Here is an 18,184-nt window from a genome sequence, read left to right as displayed (position 1 = left end):
TGGAAAATCGCCCGGTTCTCTAAGGGTTAACGTGGTTCCCTCATGATTACAAGCATCCCCTGTGAGCCAGCCCAGAATGGTCCTGTCCTGACAAACTTGGTCCAGCCAAGTATTACACAATCGCCCATTCGTATCTGTGGGCACCATACAATACTGCATTCCATAGCAGTTCATGTTGAGTTTTGGTGTAAACTGACCTGCTAAGATGTGACATTTTTAGTGGTAAAATGTGTGACTTTTCTCACCAAATTTGGAAAGCAAAGAAAAAAAGTGTGTAGGATATGTAAAAATGGTGCATGGTTTGCACAAAACCTCCACCTGCTCATAGGATTAAATTTAATTTCCTACAGTTAAAGTATATGATGCAAACTGTAGTGGAGGTGATCTTCTTACCGGTCACTGTATTTGTGAGTTATCTCCTCCCTTCTGATCCTCAGCTGTGTCATGTGACAAACACTCTGATCTCCAACTGACCCAGGACATATACACTGCCTGTCCAAAAAGAAAGTCGCCACCTGGATTTACCTAAGCAAATAGTTATGAGCCTCCTATTGGATAATTACTGCACGGGCTATTATCTTTCAGCTGGCAACAAGTTATTTAACCCCAACTGGTGCAATGAGTTGCATCTCATTTCTTAAACAACAATGTCGAAAGACACATCTCGTGGTCGTGGAAAAGATGTTCGTCTGTTTGAGAAGGGTCAAATCATTGGCATGCATCAAGCAGAGAAAACATCTAAGGAGATTGCAGAAACTACTAAAATTGGGTTAAGAACTGTCCAAGGCATTATTAAAAACTGGAAGGATATTGGCGACCCATCGTATTCGAGGAAGAAATGTGGCGGGAAAAAAATCCTGAATGATCGTGATCGGAGATCACTTAAACGTTTGGTGAAATCAAATCGAAGAAAAACAGTAGAACTCAGGGCTATGTTTAATAGTGAAAGTAAGAGCATTTCCACACGCACAATGCGAAGGGAACTCAAAGGATTGGGACCGAACAGCTGTGTAGCCGTAAGAAAACCACTAATCAGTGAGGCAAACCAGAAAAAAAGGCTTCAATTTGCTAGGGAGCATAAAGATTGGACTCTGGAGCAATGGAAGAAGGTCATGTGGTCTGATGAGTCCAGATTTACCCTGTTCCAGAGTGATGGGCGCATCAGGGTAAGAAGAGAGGCAGATGAAGTGATGCACCCATCATGCCTAGTTTCTACTGTACAAGCCTGTGGGGGCAGTGCTATGATCTGGGGTTGCTGCAGTTGGTCAGGTCTAAGTTCAGCAACAGTATGTGCCCCAAGAATGAGGTCAGCCGACTACCTGAACATACTGAATGACCAGGTTATTCCATCAATGGATTTTTTTCTTCCCTGGTGGCACGGGCATATTCCAAGATGACAATGCCAGGATTCATCGGGCTCAAATTGTGAAACAATGGTTCAGGGAGCATGAGACATCATTTTCACACATGGATTGGCCACCACAGAGTCCAGACCTTAACCCCATTGAGAATCTTTGTGATGTGCTGGAGAAGGCTTTGCGCACCATCATCAATGCAAGATCTTGGTGAAAAATGAATGCAACACAGAAGCTTATCGGAACAATGCCACAGCGAATGCGTGCCGTAATCAAAGCTAAAGGCGCCTCTATCTGCACTGATTTTGGCCTGTAAATTATTTTTCTTTCTGTCTGTACAACTGAAATTTGGGTCCCAAATAAAGGTAAAATCCAAGATTCACATTGACAATAAAAATATTTGTACATATGTCAAATCTATGCATAGGGCCCCCGTTCACCCGACAGCGGCCAAACGGCAAACCGGAGTGTGAACGTAGACTTATTTTCTATGATACATAATGCTTCTCTCTCATGCCAGGTCTGTGTTATTAAATACTTGAATTCCCCATAAAGTAACAGTTCTCAATAATCTTTTCTTAAAACTCTGTTCCCATATTACTCATTCTGGAAATGCATTAATGAATTCACAAGTGGGCATTTCTTTTACTCTTGTAAATAAGGCGTATCCTTACACTGACAATGTCCAGTCATTGCTGACAGTGGAGAAGGGTGACGCCCCATTGTCAGTTTATTCAGGCATTTTCAGGAGGAATAACAGAGGAACAGCACCATTTAGAAAACTCAAAAAATTGCTCTTTCAGAATTACTTGAGGAATGTAATTATTTACCAAGATGGACAGCTCTTTAAAACAAACAGTCCTGGCTGTACTCTGGTGTCCTATGTACTGTATGTTTTAATGCCATACAAAATACAAGCCTGGAGCTCCCGTATACTGCAGAGCACTAAATTTCACACTAAAGTATGTACTTTCATGTTTTCTTGTGTCTCCACGTTTAATATGTGTCTTCTCCATTTCTGAGTTGAATGTGGCTCCCGAACATTTCTCAAAATTGACTGTGGCTCTTAAGGTAAAATAAAAAGATCAGGGACCTCTGCTGTAGTGTCTGATGAGCGTTGTACCAGGAACGGACTGCCATAGAAGAAACAAATGATTCATTTACAAATGTTGTCACATTGTGTTTCCTGCAGAAAGTCACCCATGACATGGACATGTGCTATGGGATGATGGGAAGCCTCTTCCGCAGTGGTTCACGTCAGACTCTGTTTGCAAGTCAGGTGATGCGTTACGCAGACCTCTATGCCGCCTCATTCATCAATCTCTTGTATTACCCGTTCAGCTACCTCTTCAGAGCTGCTCATGTTCTGGTGAGTCTCTACAACCTCCACCTACAGTACCACCTGATACTTGTAAGTCATGTATTAGCAAATCATTTCCTATACCCAGAGCAGGTGTAAGGAGATTGTCCGGTCTTTCAAAATTATATGCAAATGATTTACATGTACTATAAATAGTCAATTACTAATGTACCATCTGTAGCTGAGATGCCAGTCTCAGATGAGGTTACATGACCATGCTCCCGGTGTTTATCTTATGCTTGTCTATCATCCTTACATAGAACACATGGTTATTTGCCCTCTTCCCCTCCCTGATGTAGAAGACGCCACAAACCACATGATCTCCATTGCTCCCTACTGTTCCCACTGCTGCCTACGGGGGAGATCATGTTTCTCATGCTGGGTAGAAGCTTGTACAGTAGCAGATCTGTGTTGTGTGTGTGTGTGTGTGTGTGTGTGAAGATGGGAAGTAATTACAGCATTACCTTACACTAAAAATAGTTGGGCAGGCAGCTGTAAATACAGTGCCTGAAAGAGAAGAGAAGAATAATGGGAACTGTAGTTATTGGTAATCCTGCCCACAGGAAGCTCTGGCAGCATCAGAACAAAGGAGCAGCACAGAGCTGGGCAAGATGATAAACATTCAGACCCATATACAGTAGGTATTTTTCTATATTTTTATAAGTTCAGAAAACCCTTTTAACTAGTTAGTAGAACTGTATAAGAAACTGTACATGTTATTCTTGGTTGCTGGATGGGAATACATTTGCATATATATATGGGGCATACCTTTTGGCTTCATGTTTCAAATGGCCTTACGCGATGTGAACCTAGTCTAACCATGCAATTCTTGATCTACCCCGATCAGTTCTTCTAAAATCTCTTTGCCTCTAGATGCCCCACGAATCCACAGTGGAACATATTCACATGGATATTAACGAATCGGAGTCACCAATGGCCACACGGAACCGCACTTCGTTGGACTTCAAGGATTCTGATTTCAAGCGGCATCATCTGACTCGCTCGATCAGTGAAATTAAGCCACCCAACCTATTCCCGCAAACACCACAAGAAATCACACACTGCCACGATGAGGATGACGACGAGGAGGAAGAAGAAGAAGAGGAGGAGGAGGAGGAGGAGGAGGAGGAAGAATAAGTATTATCCTGAGGAGGATATTGGAGAGCTCACTGTAATATTATACTAGGAAACTTTTGTTCTTTTGGAACAAATTTCCACGAACACAGAAGATATTTTTCTCCCCTATTTTTGTTAATCCCGTCCAATAGTTATGAATTCAAGTCACTTTTATTAACACAGGTTGTACATTTCTGCCGGAGGGTGTGGATACTGATCTGACGTGGCACAGTATTTACTGATTCGTGTTCATATTGTAGAGTTTTTACATTTAATGCCATCCTGAGAAATGTCGTCTGTGAATGACGAGGCACAAATCTCCCATGAGCACTCGTGTCCTGCAGGCACAACATATGTAATGTGATTGCCTTACGTGGACGTTGGTTGCGGTATTCTGCCAACTTCTTATAGTAGCCGACCCACACAATGACCAAATTATGTTGGACAGCCTTTACCTGATGTATAAATAGAGCATGGAAAATGTTCTTCTTAGCTATTGGAAACCATCGGTCCGACACCCGCAGCCTATGATTATTGTTATAAGTCGTTCAGAACATTCTACTTCATTTATCTATAGTGCCTATAGGAAAGAGGGCACCGCTATTTACAAAAATGGTGCAAATTGCATTAGGCTTATCAAGGTTGGGTATTCATTCCTTAAAGTGGCACTGCACTTTGGGAGAGCCTTTGATATCTCATAGGAATATGTCAAAAGTTTTTCCAAAGTACAGGGACACGTTAATAAGTATTGGCATGTTGCTAAAAAAAAATGCAATGACTTCATGATGTGACCTTTGGAAACTGTTCCCAAAAACTGTAAGCGAAGGGTGCCCTTCAGCTGTTTCTCTGCAATGTGCTGGTCCCATCCGCGTGCTGTGCTGGGAACTGCTCCTTTGGATGGGGCAGTATTTTTTTTCGCAGTAGATGGATGGGAGTTCTGCTCTGCAGGGAAAAAAATAATGAATTAATTGTAACCCTTAACTAGCAGTGACGTGAACACCGCTTTAACTAGGCCTTCATTCTGAGGTTTGTGGAACCCCCACAATCAGTAAGTGATATGCCAGAATTTCAGTTTGTGGCAAATCCACCATAATGTCCCTAATTGGGCATTTGAAAATAAATGGGTTTTCTTAACCAGACGCCTTTAAATTTGGCACAAGTCTCTTGTGCCCTTTTATACGTCCCCTGGAATGTGACAAGTGATCATATAAGTGATTATACATTTGTGGCATCACAATTGATGAAGCTATGACTTGCTGTGTGCTAGTTGCACCCATAAAACGGCTCCCTCTGCTGGTTACACGCAGCTCTGCCGATGACTTAGAGGTGTAAATTCTATAGTCTACAGCAAATTTCATTCAATTTTAAAGCTGTGATTGTTATGTTGATGCTATTTGACAAGTTCTAAAAAACTAGTGTTAAGCTCTGCCGGAATTACTATATGGTTTTATGTTGACGCTTATACTGTCTTGGATTGTTTTACTGCACCATGCAGAAATACTTTAGTCCTTCTTACTGGAGCAGCTCTATACGAGGCAGCATACGACTGTATACATGGCCACCAGACCTGATAGTGCCCAGGATAAGCTGAGCTTTTGCTCCCCCACAGCATATACTGTCTAAGTACTCTCAGCAAAAACAGATTTAATACATTTGTTTTTCATTTTAAAGTGAATGTCCTTCAGTGAACACCATTCTATTGTTGTTGTGTGTTTTGTTTTTTTATCCAAATTGATAATTTATGTGCTGATTAATTTCTTCATATACCTTCATAGGAGCTCCAAATTACCTGCATAGACCAAGAGCAAAAGTATACCAATATGGTGCCACCACTAGGGGGAGCTTAGATGCTTACTGCATACAGTATGCCATAAACCCCCTCTAGTGGTGGCTGCAGGCAGGCAAAAGGCTTTTTTATTTTTAATTCTGTTTATCTAGGGGATGATCTGAAGTCCCGACCCCTAAATATATTCAGAAATTAATCTTCATTTGACCAAAAACAACATGGTTTTACAAGGCGGAGATTCACTTTAAACCCTAGCTCCACTACGTTTACTACAAACATAGTAGCATAAAATACCTTTGCAGAATCTTTGTCTCTTCTTGCAGAAAAGCCTCCCCTAGGGTGTAGATTCTGCAGGGTGCACGTTGCCAAGAAACCACTTGACTTACCGTCTGGTGTGACCATCAGTTGAGCTCATGTAGCTGCGTGTATCGATGTGGTCACAGGATAAGAGATGTTCTCTGTGTTCTGGGTGGGAGCCAAAGAGAACTGAATGATGTTTGTCCCTCTACTGTTCAGGGGCCCGAGTACAAGTGTATATCTGGCCGTGGGAGACTATCCTGGTATGTGATGTTCTTTATAACAATAATTACCTGTATCCATTGTTAGTTGTCAAAAGTTTTGACCATAGCAAGCAGTCGGGTGGTATGATTGTGGAGAACTGTATTCTGGTTTGTACATAACCCGCCCGAAACGTCTCGTGAGCCATTACTATTCCCATCCTGCCATTAGGATGCTCAGTCACAAGCAGCTGTCCTTGTATTACTGTAGATATAACCTGTATGGGTTTTCTTTTCCATTCTTTTTTTTTTTTTTTTTTATATGTTTAATGATTGCAGATATATACTTTGCCCCTGCATCCGGTTGACCTCCAGGGCATTTAACCACATGCTCATTCGGTTTGCTGCATTATTTTTGTTTACTAAAAGTGACCAATAGAGTGTATTACTTCAGCTTTATTACTTAGGGCGATGCTCTGCAGCCTGTGGCCCTTCAGCCATTGTGAAACTACAGCTCCCAGCATGCCTTGACACAACAGCTGGAGAGTCGCAGGTAGCAGATCACTGATTTAGAGCTATGACTGTATGGCAGGTCTGGGGCGTATTCCCAGATTACCTTTATACTAAGATGATTTACATAAAGTAGTTTTTACAAACTCATGTATCTATTTAGCAATTATGTTACTGTATACATAATTATTCCTTGCATGCTGGGAGTTGTAGTCCAACAACAACTAGCCACCTGCAGGTTGTCTCTGGGTTCTCAGTGTAAAGTTCACTGGTGCCTCCAGCCCATTACCTTAACTTATATGAAGATGGCCCACACTGCTATATACCGCCATGCTTGTAAGGCTGAGTTCACATCACCGTTTAGCTTTCTGTTTTTATGCTCCGTCAGAACAGAAAAAAAAAAAAAACGCATCCGTTATTTTGAGCATCAGTTATGATCAGTTTGTGTCACTTCCGTCAGAGATCAGTTATTTTTGATGGGAGAAAGTACTGCATGCAGGACTTTTTCTCTGTTCCAAAATAACTGATCTCTGACGGAAGTGACACAAACTGATCATAACTGATGCTCAAAATAACTGATCGTTTTTTTTCTTTCTTTAGCTTTCCATTCTTCTCACAGGAAAGAAACGGTGATGTGACCTCAGCCTGTGTCAGCATGCATAGGTAACCAGGAAATGGATCTTCGGCAGTGCCGACTTGGGACCTTTAAAGTGAATGTCCACCCTGGAACGCATTTTGTATCGAATTAAGTTCAAATTTTTCTTAATATATCTTTATAGTGGTCAAAACCGTATTTTTCTGATAGAGCGCTCCAAATACCCCACATAGACATAGATTCAAAAGATGTCATTCTGGCTGCCTACAGCCACCACTAGAGGGAGCTGATTGCATGCTGTTTATACATTAAACTAAAAAAACTGTATGCACTAAGCACTTAAGCTCCCTCTAGTGGTGGCTAGGGACAGGTGTACTGTTATGTTTTCTATGCAGAAGATTTAGGGCTCAGAATCTAAAAAAATCATCATATAATTAATATAAAGATATATTATAAATTTAATAAGCACAGAACTATGGACCTAAAAATGACTTGATGATAGTAGATAAAGGTGGAGATTCACATTTTATGGCATGTCAACAAGAGCAAGGGTCCCAGTGAATAGCAAAGACACTTTCCATATTTCTTTAGATTTTTTTTTAACTTCAATGGAGCATAACCACAGCATGCGAATGGTCACACTCTCTCCACTATGTGTTAGAGAAGTCCACATTAGCACTATGTCCCCTTCATGTTCTCTTTTCTGTCACACTTTGGGGACGTAGTATTACAGAGCGATATCTAATCCCATAGCAGTGTCGGTTCTGTGACGTCTAAGGAAGTGATCTGTGAAGCACATGTTTGTGAACCCTGCACAATAGAACAGTTCTATGTACATGGACATTGCGGAACTTGAGCCTGCCCTCCATTGTGATATAACATGTTCTCTCTGCACTATAACCACAGGCATGCTTTTTCTAACAGTGATTGCTCTTTTTTTTCCTTATGTTTGATCTTTTAACCTGGAATTGGTTTATTTTCTTTACTGGTTTGTAAATGATACTATACTGTAATCAATAAATTTTAAGAAATAGAACTTTTCACGTTTTTGTTTCCGGGTTGGGGAAATTATTAAAGGGATTATCCCATGAATAATGTAAAAAAAAATTGAAAATCCTACATCACAACCTCGTTCTTACAAAACTAGAACCAGCCCTGTACCTCACATGGATCCAGAGATCTCCACATTCATTGCGCTGCTAGATTATTGTCAAGCTGTCCGTTTAGGGGGCATGTCCTTTCTGCTGCAGCTGGTGGCAGTTGAAGGATGGAACGGAGCATGTGCTTCCATCTCAGTGAGCAGGACGGAGAAGTTAGAAAAAGAGCAAACAGCAGGTGGCGCTATGCAGATAGATTTCATTGAATAACTCAGTATCTATAATACATTTTTTAATTACATGAAATTACAAAAGTATTCAGATCCAGGTGCTGGTGTGAAAACTGTAGAATACTTTTCTTGGGACAACCTATTTAAACCAGTGTTTCATAAGCATAAGATGCACCACAAAAATTAAGAGACACACATCTCTAATTTAAACCAGCAAGGGAGCAGTGTAAACGTGGCAAACCGGGTGCAGAACCCCAAAATCACAAATATTTGCATAAGCACCAAAAATGTATCTTCATTTTCTGGAATATAGGCTTAATAAATGTGGGCCTTTTATCAGAAAAAATAAAAGTTCTAACCACTATAAGCCTCCTAATCTCTAACATTCCGGATACCTGCAACTACCGGATGCTGCATGCTGTTAAAGGGCGACTGTCCGCAGATTTGTGCCTATGACACTGGCTGATCTGTTCTATGTGCTGTTGACAGCTGAAGACATCTGTGTTGGTCCCATGTTCCTATGTGCCCGCATTGCTGAGAAAAATTGAGTTTTAATATATGCAAATTAGCCTCTAGGAGCAACGGGGGCGTTGTCATTACACCTAGAGGATCTGCTCTCTCTGCAACTGCTGCGCCTCTTGCACATTGATTGGGCCAGGTGTGATGACTTTTTCACTGCCTGACCCTGCCAAAGTGGAGAGGGCATGGCAGTTGCAGAGAGAGCTGAGCCTCTAGGTGTAATGGTAACGCCCCCGTTGCTTCTAGAGGCTCATTTGCATATAATAAAACATATTTTTCTCAGCAATGCGGGCACATATGAACATGGGACCAAAACAGACGCCTTCATCTGCCAAGTGCCCATGTAACAGGTCAGCCAGTGTCATAGGTACAAATCTGCTGACAGAGAAGAATCTTTGCTTATTAGGCCTCATGCACATGACCATTCCATTTTTTTTGCGGTCCGCAAACCACGGATCCGCAAAAAACGGAAGCCGCCTGTGTGCTTTCCGAAATTTGCGGAACGGAATGGGAAGCCCATTGTAGAAATGCCTATTCTTGTCCGCAAAACGGACAAGAATAGGACATGCAATATATTTTATTTTATTTTTTGCGGGGCCTCGTAACGGATGCGGACAGCACACGGAGTGCTGTCCGCATCTTTTGCGGCCCCATTGAAGTGAATAGGTCCGCACCCGAGCCGCAAAAACTGCGTGTGCATGAGGCCTTACAGAGGAGATTCTATCAGGCTAGGTTCACATCAGTGTCGGAGTTTCCATTAGCGTAGCAGAATGGCAAAAACTCTAATGGAAATCCGATGTCAGTGGGATCCGTCTGGCGCCATTTTCTGGATCCAGTGCTTCCGTTTTTTCCAGAAGCGTAATGGTGATGTGAAAGTAAAAACTAGAGATATGTCGCACAAGAGTGACAAGGAATCAATTTGAGGTGCACCCACTGACGGATATCACCCAATCCGACAGAAATCAAAATATGTCAATAAGTAGTGGTGGGGCACTCTCTATAGTATTGAGAACAGTAGGGTTTGTTAATAAATAGATAAATATGAATATAAAAGTGATATTCGAAAAATCTATACTACAATTGATTTAGCAGCAATAATAATACTACATAGAATGCTAAAACTCATAACGCAGTGTTCCCAAAAGGCATCTCCTTCCATAGTCCATCAATGGATAGCCTCCAATAATTCCCAATGAATGGGATACTGGTCATCCAGACCTACAATTGTATTGATTGGTCCACAATGTAAAAGGATATATCAAATACGGTTCAGTTATAGCCAGATATCTCCAAAATTCAAATCAATGTGCCAGGTAGTCTCCAGTCTAAAGCGCAAGCAAGCGCTGACAATATTCAGAGCGGCGTATGGTATTATCCCCCAGTATTGGAACACAGACACACGATTATCTACCACCTAAGGACTGCTTGAAATATTCAAAATCCATTCGCGCGAACAACGCCTGCTGTACGGAGAGAAACCTTTATCCTTTGCGGGTCCACCGTTGGCCCGAGATTCTCTGGCAAGTAACAGCCCTTGAGACCGGAGCGCCGAAACACACAAGAGGCACACCGCGTTGAGGCAAGGAGAAATCCACTGAAGTCCTCCTGGTAAGACCGTGTCAGTTTTGTGAAAGTTAGCGATCGCATTATTCGAACAATACAGCGGGACGCTGCTGTCTCAGACAAGTGAGCGGGACGCCGCTCTGAATATTGTCAGCGCTTGCTTGCGCTTTAGACTGGAGACTACCTGGCACATTGATTCAAATTTTGGAGATATCTGGCTGTAACTGAACCGTATTTGATATATCCTTTTACATTGTGGACCAATCAATACAATTGTAGGTCTGGATGACCAGTATCCCATTCATTGGGAATTATTGGAGGCTATCCATTGATGGACTATTGAAGGAGATGCCTTTTTGGAACACTGTGATGTGAAAGTAGCCTGAATGGTCTCTTGTCATGCAGCCTCCTGCAAATTGCAGATCCAGCTCCTGCCTGCTAGGGGGCAGTATTATTTAATAAATCAGAGATTTTAATCATTTTTCAAGCTTCACAAGCTGATGTTAATGCGCCTACTATATCTCTTAAACACACGCACTGTAGTTATGTATACAGTATAGAAAAAACATGGAAAATTAATGCAAGCCAAATAATTAAGCTTTTCCAGCCTCATATAAAATGCGATAAAACCTCAGGGCTAAAGACTTGTTAGCTGTGACTTATTTTATTGTGTCTTTAGGCCGAGGGGTTCATTCACATTAGAGTAAAAAAAATTATTTCCTGCAAGTATGATCAAATTGCAACAAAACACTGCAGTTTTGATTCAATTTCCCCAAAACTATGTGATTGAGATTTATTGGGCTGCTGGAAATTGTGAGACTGCCAGAGATAAAAGAGCGCTGCTCTCTAAGAATCGAGTTGCGACCTTCTGCTCCATTCATACACGCACATGGGATCCCAGTTCTAGTAAATGGTGGGTCCCAGTGCTTGGACGTCACTTATCAGAGCTTATTCTTTATCCTGTGGAGAGGAGATTGATATCATAACATGATTTTTAAAGGGATCATTCAGTAAAATGAAAATGTATAGCAAAGTTGAGGTCGGCACCACACATTTTCTCTTTGAACCCCATTGTGCCTGATGGTCATGTGATCAGAAGTGTGCCAATCGTGTGATTCCCCCTTCAGCATGCCCCACCCCTTTGATGGAGCGTAACACATCTGTCACGTAAATAAACTACCTGCTTGTTTCGACAGCGCAGGCGCACTCTATGCCTTGGTCTTGATACTTATAGTAGGTATTAGAACTCAGAGCAGCTCCATCCAATTTAAGTTAGGATACGGCTACACTGGTCACAGCTAGGATTGCAGGGGCAGCGCAGTGTAGCGGTGTTCCCATAGAAATGAATGGGATCGCAGCGCAAGTTGCATGTGTGCAGAGTCTGTGAGCCTATCCAACTCTCCTGGATTTTTTGTGATTCAGGGGTTACAGTCACGACTCGCGCGGTGACCCCATTCGTTTCTATGGGATCACAGCTACACTGCGATGCCCCTGTGATCCTGACCATGACCAGTGCCCGTAATAGGACTAAGCTGTAATACCAGACCCGGCTTGTAAAAGGATATGGAGGTCTGTCCGCTTCCCTCTTAACATTCCGATCCTTAACGTTCTGATGTGTGTTCGTACTAAGACTCGATACACTGTATGCTAATAAAATATATTTATAAAAAATTAGTCTTCAGATACAATTATTGTTTATGTATATATCCACACAGATTTTTTTTATATACTAGCTGAAGGACCTGGCTTTGCACCGGTATATTTCATCTATTCATTTATTGTTTGTGTGTGTCGTTAAAAGATATCGACAGTATCCACTATAACAGTGACCTCCACAGCCCCCAGCCCTTAACACTGTTTCCCCCACAGTGCCCTGCCTCCTTAAAATGGGACATCCATAGCAGCCTACCCCCTTAACTTTGACCTTTACAGCTGCCTGCCCCTTTAATAGTTCCACAGCACCCCACCCCCTTAACAGTGCCCTCTACAGCACCCCTCCCCTTAACACTGACCTCCATAGGGGACAGTCCCCTTAACTGTGACCTCCATCATTCCCTGCCCCTTTAACAGAGACCTCCACAGCGCCTGCCCCTTTAACAGTGACTGCCACAGTACCCCTGCTTCCTTAAAAGTGACCTCCACAGCACCTGCCCGTTTAACAGTGACCTCCACAGCACCTGCCCGTTTAACAGTGACCTCCACAGTGGCCGCCCCTTTATTAGTGCCCTCCACAGTACCCAGTCTCCTTAACAGTGATTTCCACAATAACCCACCCCCTTAACAGTGACCTCCGCAGCAGCTGCCCCTTAAATAGTGACCTCCACAGTCCCCCACCCCTCAACAGTAACCTGCACAGCACCCACTCCTTTAACAGTGACCTCCACAGCAGCTGGCCCTTTATTTGTGACCTCCACAGTACCCTGTCTCGTTAACAGTGATTTCTGCAATAACCCGCCCCCTTAACAGTGACCTCCACAGAGCTCCATTCCCTTAAAATGACCTCCACAACACCCCGTCCCCTAAACAGTGACCTCTACAGTACCCCGCCTCCATAGCGGACCGTCCCCTTAACTGTGACCTCCACCGTTCCCTGCCCCCTTAACAGAGACCTCCACAGCGCCCGCCCCTTTAACAGTGACTGCCACAGTACCCCGCTCCCTTAACAGTGACCTCCACAGCAGTCCGCCCCTTTAACAGTGACCTCCACAGCAGCCGCCTCTTTATGTGACCTCCACAGTACCCCATCTCCTTAACAGTGATTTCCACAACACTCTGTCCCCTTAAGGGTCCATTCACACGTCCGTAGGTGTTTTGCGGTCCACAATTTGCAGACCGCATATTGCCGTCACTATAATAGAAAATGCCTTTTCTTGTCCGCAATTGCGGACAAGAATAGGACATGTTCTATTTTTTTCGGGAACGGAATTGCGGATCCAGAAATGCGGATGCGGACAGCACATAGTGTTCTGTCCGCATCCGTTTTGGCCCCATAAAAAATGAATGGGACGTGTGAATGGACCCTAACAGTGGCATCTACAGCAATCTGCCCCTTAACACTGACCTCCATAGCACACCGTCCCCTTAACTGTGACCTCCACAGCAGCCTGCCCCTAGGGTGGCCAGAGGTCCAGTTTTAGGCCGGACCGTCCGGTTTTCAGACTCGCAGGGATGTCCTTTTGAACAGCTCACTCTCACAGCACTGTGCTGTCTGAGCATGAGCTGCAGGGAGAAAGTTATCCTCCTTCCCACCCCTGCAGTTGACAGAAGTTGATTTTTACCTTAATTTTTTCAATCCCTGTCGGCTGCAGAGTGGGAGGGGAGTGGCCTAACCAGGTCAGGGGCGTGGTTATTAAGTCCATCTTTTGAGGGTGGCCTGAATGCCCACCCTACCTGCCCCCTTAACTGTGACCTCCTCAGCACTCCTCTCCCCTGCAGTGTCATCCACAACGCCCTGCCCCTTTAAAGCTGACCTACAGCAGTGAAGAAAAATGGTTGGGTTCTTATGGAAACCTGGTGTAAAACTATGTGTATGTGGAGACTAGGGGCCTGCAAGCTTCTATTGGCTGATAAGGGTCATGTGACCAGTCTTCTATTGGCTAATGCATTTATTATTTTTTTTTTATATCTCAGGAACGGTGCGTGCTAGAGAGCCGAGACCCGGTCTAAAACCTTTCTGTACACCTGATGTACCTGTGTGCCAAATTTCGTGATTGTAAATGCAACGGTGCGGATTCCTTTAGCGGATATACACACACTCAGCTTTATATATTAGATAAAGATTTGCAACTGGAATATTTCATTCATTGAGATCTAGGATGTGGTATTTTAGTGTTCCGTTTATTTATTTTTTGAGCAGTGTATATATACAGTATGATTACTCACAAAAAGGGATATTTGGCTTTTGGGTCAAATGTATGGAAAGGGTAAAATGTTCATGCTACAGTGATGATATATCATGAAAGTATGGCAATGGGGACTTCCTCATCTCAAAAAATGTATTTCAACAAAAGCCAACACCAGTGGTGGGTATACCCCAACAAAAATGTCAATAATGCCTCATTCACACGTCAGTGTTCGGTCAGTGATTTCCATCAGTGATTTTCAGCTAAAACCAGGTGCGGCTCTAAACACAGAACAGGTGCATATTGTTCCCTTATACCTTATGTCTGTGGAGGCTCCAATCCTGGTTTTGGCTCACAATCACTGATGGAAATCACTGACCAAACACTGATATATGAACGAGGCTTAACTTGTCATGTGGCCTTGAGCATCAATTACAGCTTGACAACAACGTCTCCTGCTGTTCACAAGTCGACTTAGGCTAGGTCTACATGACATTTGTCGCACGACAATTTTTATAATGGCAGTCTATGGTGTCGCACTGCAACATGCTGCGACTGCTATGCGACAGTCGCAAAAGATCCATTCGAGATGGATTTTTCTGCGACTGTTGCAGTCACAGCATGTTGCAGTGCGACACCATAGACTGCCATTATAAAAATTGTCACGCAACATTGGTGCAACTAATGTTGCAGTGTAGTTGCGACTTATTGTCGTCTTGTAGACCTAGCCTTAATGTCTGCTGAGGCATGGCATCCCACTCTTCTTGAAGGGCGGCCCCCAGGTCATTGAGGTTCTGGGGTACAGAGTTACGAGCCTCTACATGGCGACTCAGCTGATCCCATAGGTTTTCAATGTGATTCAGGTCCGGAGAAAGTGGAGGCCACTCCATTTGAGATACCCCAGTCTCCAGCAGCCATTCCCTATGATGCAACCTCAATGAGCTGGCGCATTGTCGTCCATGAAGATGAAATTAGGCCTGTGTTGTTCATGCAGAGGCACAATGACTGGATTGATGATGTTATTCAAGTAGTATGGGCTTGTCACTGTACCATTCACAAAGTATAGTGCAGTTCTGTATTGACTAGACACACCTGCCCACACTGTAACACCAGCACTACCAAAGGCTCGTCTGGTTACAACAGTGGCTGATGCATAGCGCTCTCCTTGACATCTCCAACATCGTTGGTAGCCATCATTTCTGCTCGGCGTGAATTGAATTTTATCAGTGAACATCACTGAGGCCCTTTGGTTCTTTGTCCAGCGTAGATGACGCCTGTGCCTGGTGGTGTGGTCAGGTACCCTTGCAGGGCATCTAGCACGCAGACCACACTGATGTAAATGGTTTTGAATAGTCTGACATGACACTTGAATGCCACACCACTCCAGGTACATTTAAGGGAGGTGAGAGGCACCCATCATCCGGTTCCGCAGGCCATTGTTCACAATAAAGCAGTCATCAGTGTGGGATGTGGCCAAAGGACGTCCATGTCTCTGCCTTTCTGTGACTTTTCCAGTCTCTCTGTTACAACCTGCTGATGAAACTCTGATATTCTAAGCTCAGTGATCACTTCCATCTGAGAACATCCTACAATGGCGAGTTACTGTTGATCAATTGTTAGGTAATCGTCTTGGTCTCATGATGTCAAAATGTGAACAGCATGATGAGGAGGACTGTTTAAATACCAATTCTAATTGAACCAGGAAATCTATTGGTTTTATCATGGATTGCTGTTAAGGTCCTTGTTAGCACTGACATACTGCCCATACAGGCAGAGCACACACTTGCTATGGGGCCTGTGCATTTGGGGGGCCCGGTGAGGCTGAATAGCTCCACCTCTTTTCTGACTACTGTCTCCCTTTCTCCTTTCCTCTGCTGCTGCCCGCCAACTGCCTAATCTAATTTTTTTGGTTCCTCCATGGTGTGTGTGGGATACACAGCTAGCCAATAAGCAGGAAGATGGTTCGCTCTCTGCACTGCTTATTGGCCAGCTGATTTTTAATCACCGCCTCCTGATCTCACTCTGGGCTCTGCTGCTTCACGTGGCTGCCGTATCTGTCATCATTACAGAGAATGCAGCAAAGCCCTGTGAGAGAGAGAAATAGAGGAGCCATGTCACATCCAGCCGCGCTCCGCTGCTCTGACCTCTGTGATCTGTAGCCTGGAATCTGGACTGGAGACAGCGCAGAAAGAAGCCATCAGAAGCACAGGTCCTACTCCTGGAGCCCATCCTTAGCCAGCACAGACAGGTCTAGACAGCCATTAATTCTGTAATTGACTGTTAGTGTACTACATAGATGTGTAACACAGTTATAGCGCAGGCTCAGGAGTTGAGCCTGTGCCATCAACTGTTGTTGTCAGCTATAATCTACAGCTGACACATACAGTCAGGTCCATAAATATTGGGACATCAACACAATTCTAAAGTTTTTGGCTCTATAAACCACCACAATGGATTTGAAATGAAATGAACAAGATGTGCTTTAACTGCAGACTGTAAGCTTTAATTTGAGGGTATTTACATCCAAATCAGGTGAACGGTGTAGGAATTACAACAGTTTGCATATGTGCCTCCCACTTGTTAAGGGGCCAAAAGTAATGGGACAGAATAATTATCATAAATCAAACTTTCACTTTTTAGTACTTGGTTGCAAATCCTTTGCAGTCAATTACAGCCTGAAGTCTGGACCGCATAGACATCACCAGACGCTGGGTTTCATCCCTGGTGATGCTCTGCCAGGCCTCTACTGCAACTGTCTTCAGTTCCTGCTTGTTCTTGGGGCATTTTCCCTTCAGTTTTGTCTTCAGCAAGTGAAATGCATGCTCAATCGGATTCAGGTCAGGTGATTGACTTGGCCATTGCAGAACATTCCACTTCTTTCCCTCAAAAAACTATTTGGTTGCTTTTGCAGTATGCTTTGGGTCATTGTCCATCTGCACTGTGAAGTCCAATGAGTTCTGAAGCATTTGGCTGAATATGAGCAGATAATATTGCCCGAAACACTTCAGAATTCATCCTGCTACTTTCATCAGCAGTCACATCAACAATAAATACAAGAGAACCAGTTCCATTGGCAGCCATACATGACCACGCCATGACACTACCACCACCATGCTTCACTGATGAGGTGGTATGCTTAGGATCATGAGCAGTTCCTTACCTTCTCCATACTCTTCTCTTCCCATCACTCTGGTACAAGTTGATCTTGATCTCATCTGTCCATAGGATGTTGTTCCAGAACTGTGAAGGCTTTTTTAGATGTCGTTTGGCAAACTCTAATCTGGCCTTCCTGTTTTTGAGGCTCACCAATGGTTTACATCTTGTGGTGAACCCTCTGTATTCACTCTGGTGAAGTCTTCTCTTGATTGTTGACTTTGACACACATACACCTACCTCCTGGAGAGTGTTCTTGATCTGGCCAACTGTTGTGAAGGGTGTTTTCTTCACCAGGGAAATAATTCTTCGGTCATCCACCACAGTTGTTTTCCGCGGTCTTCCGGGTCTTTTGGTGTTGCTGAACTCAGCGGTGCGTTCCTTCTTTTTAAGAATGTTCCAAACTGTTGTTTTGGCCACGTCTAATGTTTTTGCTATCTCTCTGATGGGTTTGTTTTGTTTTTTCAGCCTAATGATGGCTTGCTTCACTGATAGTGACAGCTCTTTGGATCTCATCTTGAGAGTTGACAGCAACAGATTCCCAATGCAAATAGCACACTT

General features: G+C 43.5%; 1 protein-coding gene across 3 annotated transcripts in view; it reads left to right on the top strand.

Annotated features, from left to right (window-relative positions):
• NT5C2 (5'-nucleotidase, cytosolic II) overlaps window positions 1–6,073 on the top strand; it is a 109,032-nt gene extending 102,959 nt beyond the window's left edge. For 2 of the 3 annotated variants that reach the window (XM_040437990.1, XM_040437988.1), the window contains exons 17-19: window positions 2,379–2,426; window positions 2,548–2,724; window positions 3,589–6,073. In XM_040437990.1, the coding sequence (XP_040293924.1) occupies window positions 2,379–2,426; window positions 2,548–2,724; window positions 3,589–3,852 (489 nt within the window). In that variant the 3' untranslated portion in view covers window positions 3,853–6,073. The remainder of the gene's footprint in view (window positions 1–2,378; window positions 2,427–2,547; window positions 2,725–3,588) is intronic. The other variant, XM_040437989.1, reaches the window with a different exon arrangement.
• Window positions 6,074–18,184: the final 12,111 nt, after the last annotated feature.

This window comes from Bufo bufo, chromosome 6 (genome assembly GCF_905171765.1).
Source record: "Bufo bufo chromosome 6, aBufBuf1.1, whole genome shotgun sequence".
In the NCBI taxonomy this organism is placed as follows: Eukaryota; Metazoa; Chordata; class Amphibia; order Anura; family Bufonidae; genus Bufo; species Bufo bufo.
Note: the sequence above shows the minus strand (reverse complement) of the source record. Positions and strands in the feature narration are given on the sequence as shown.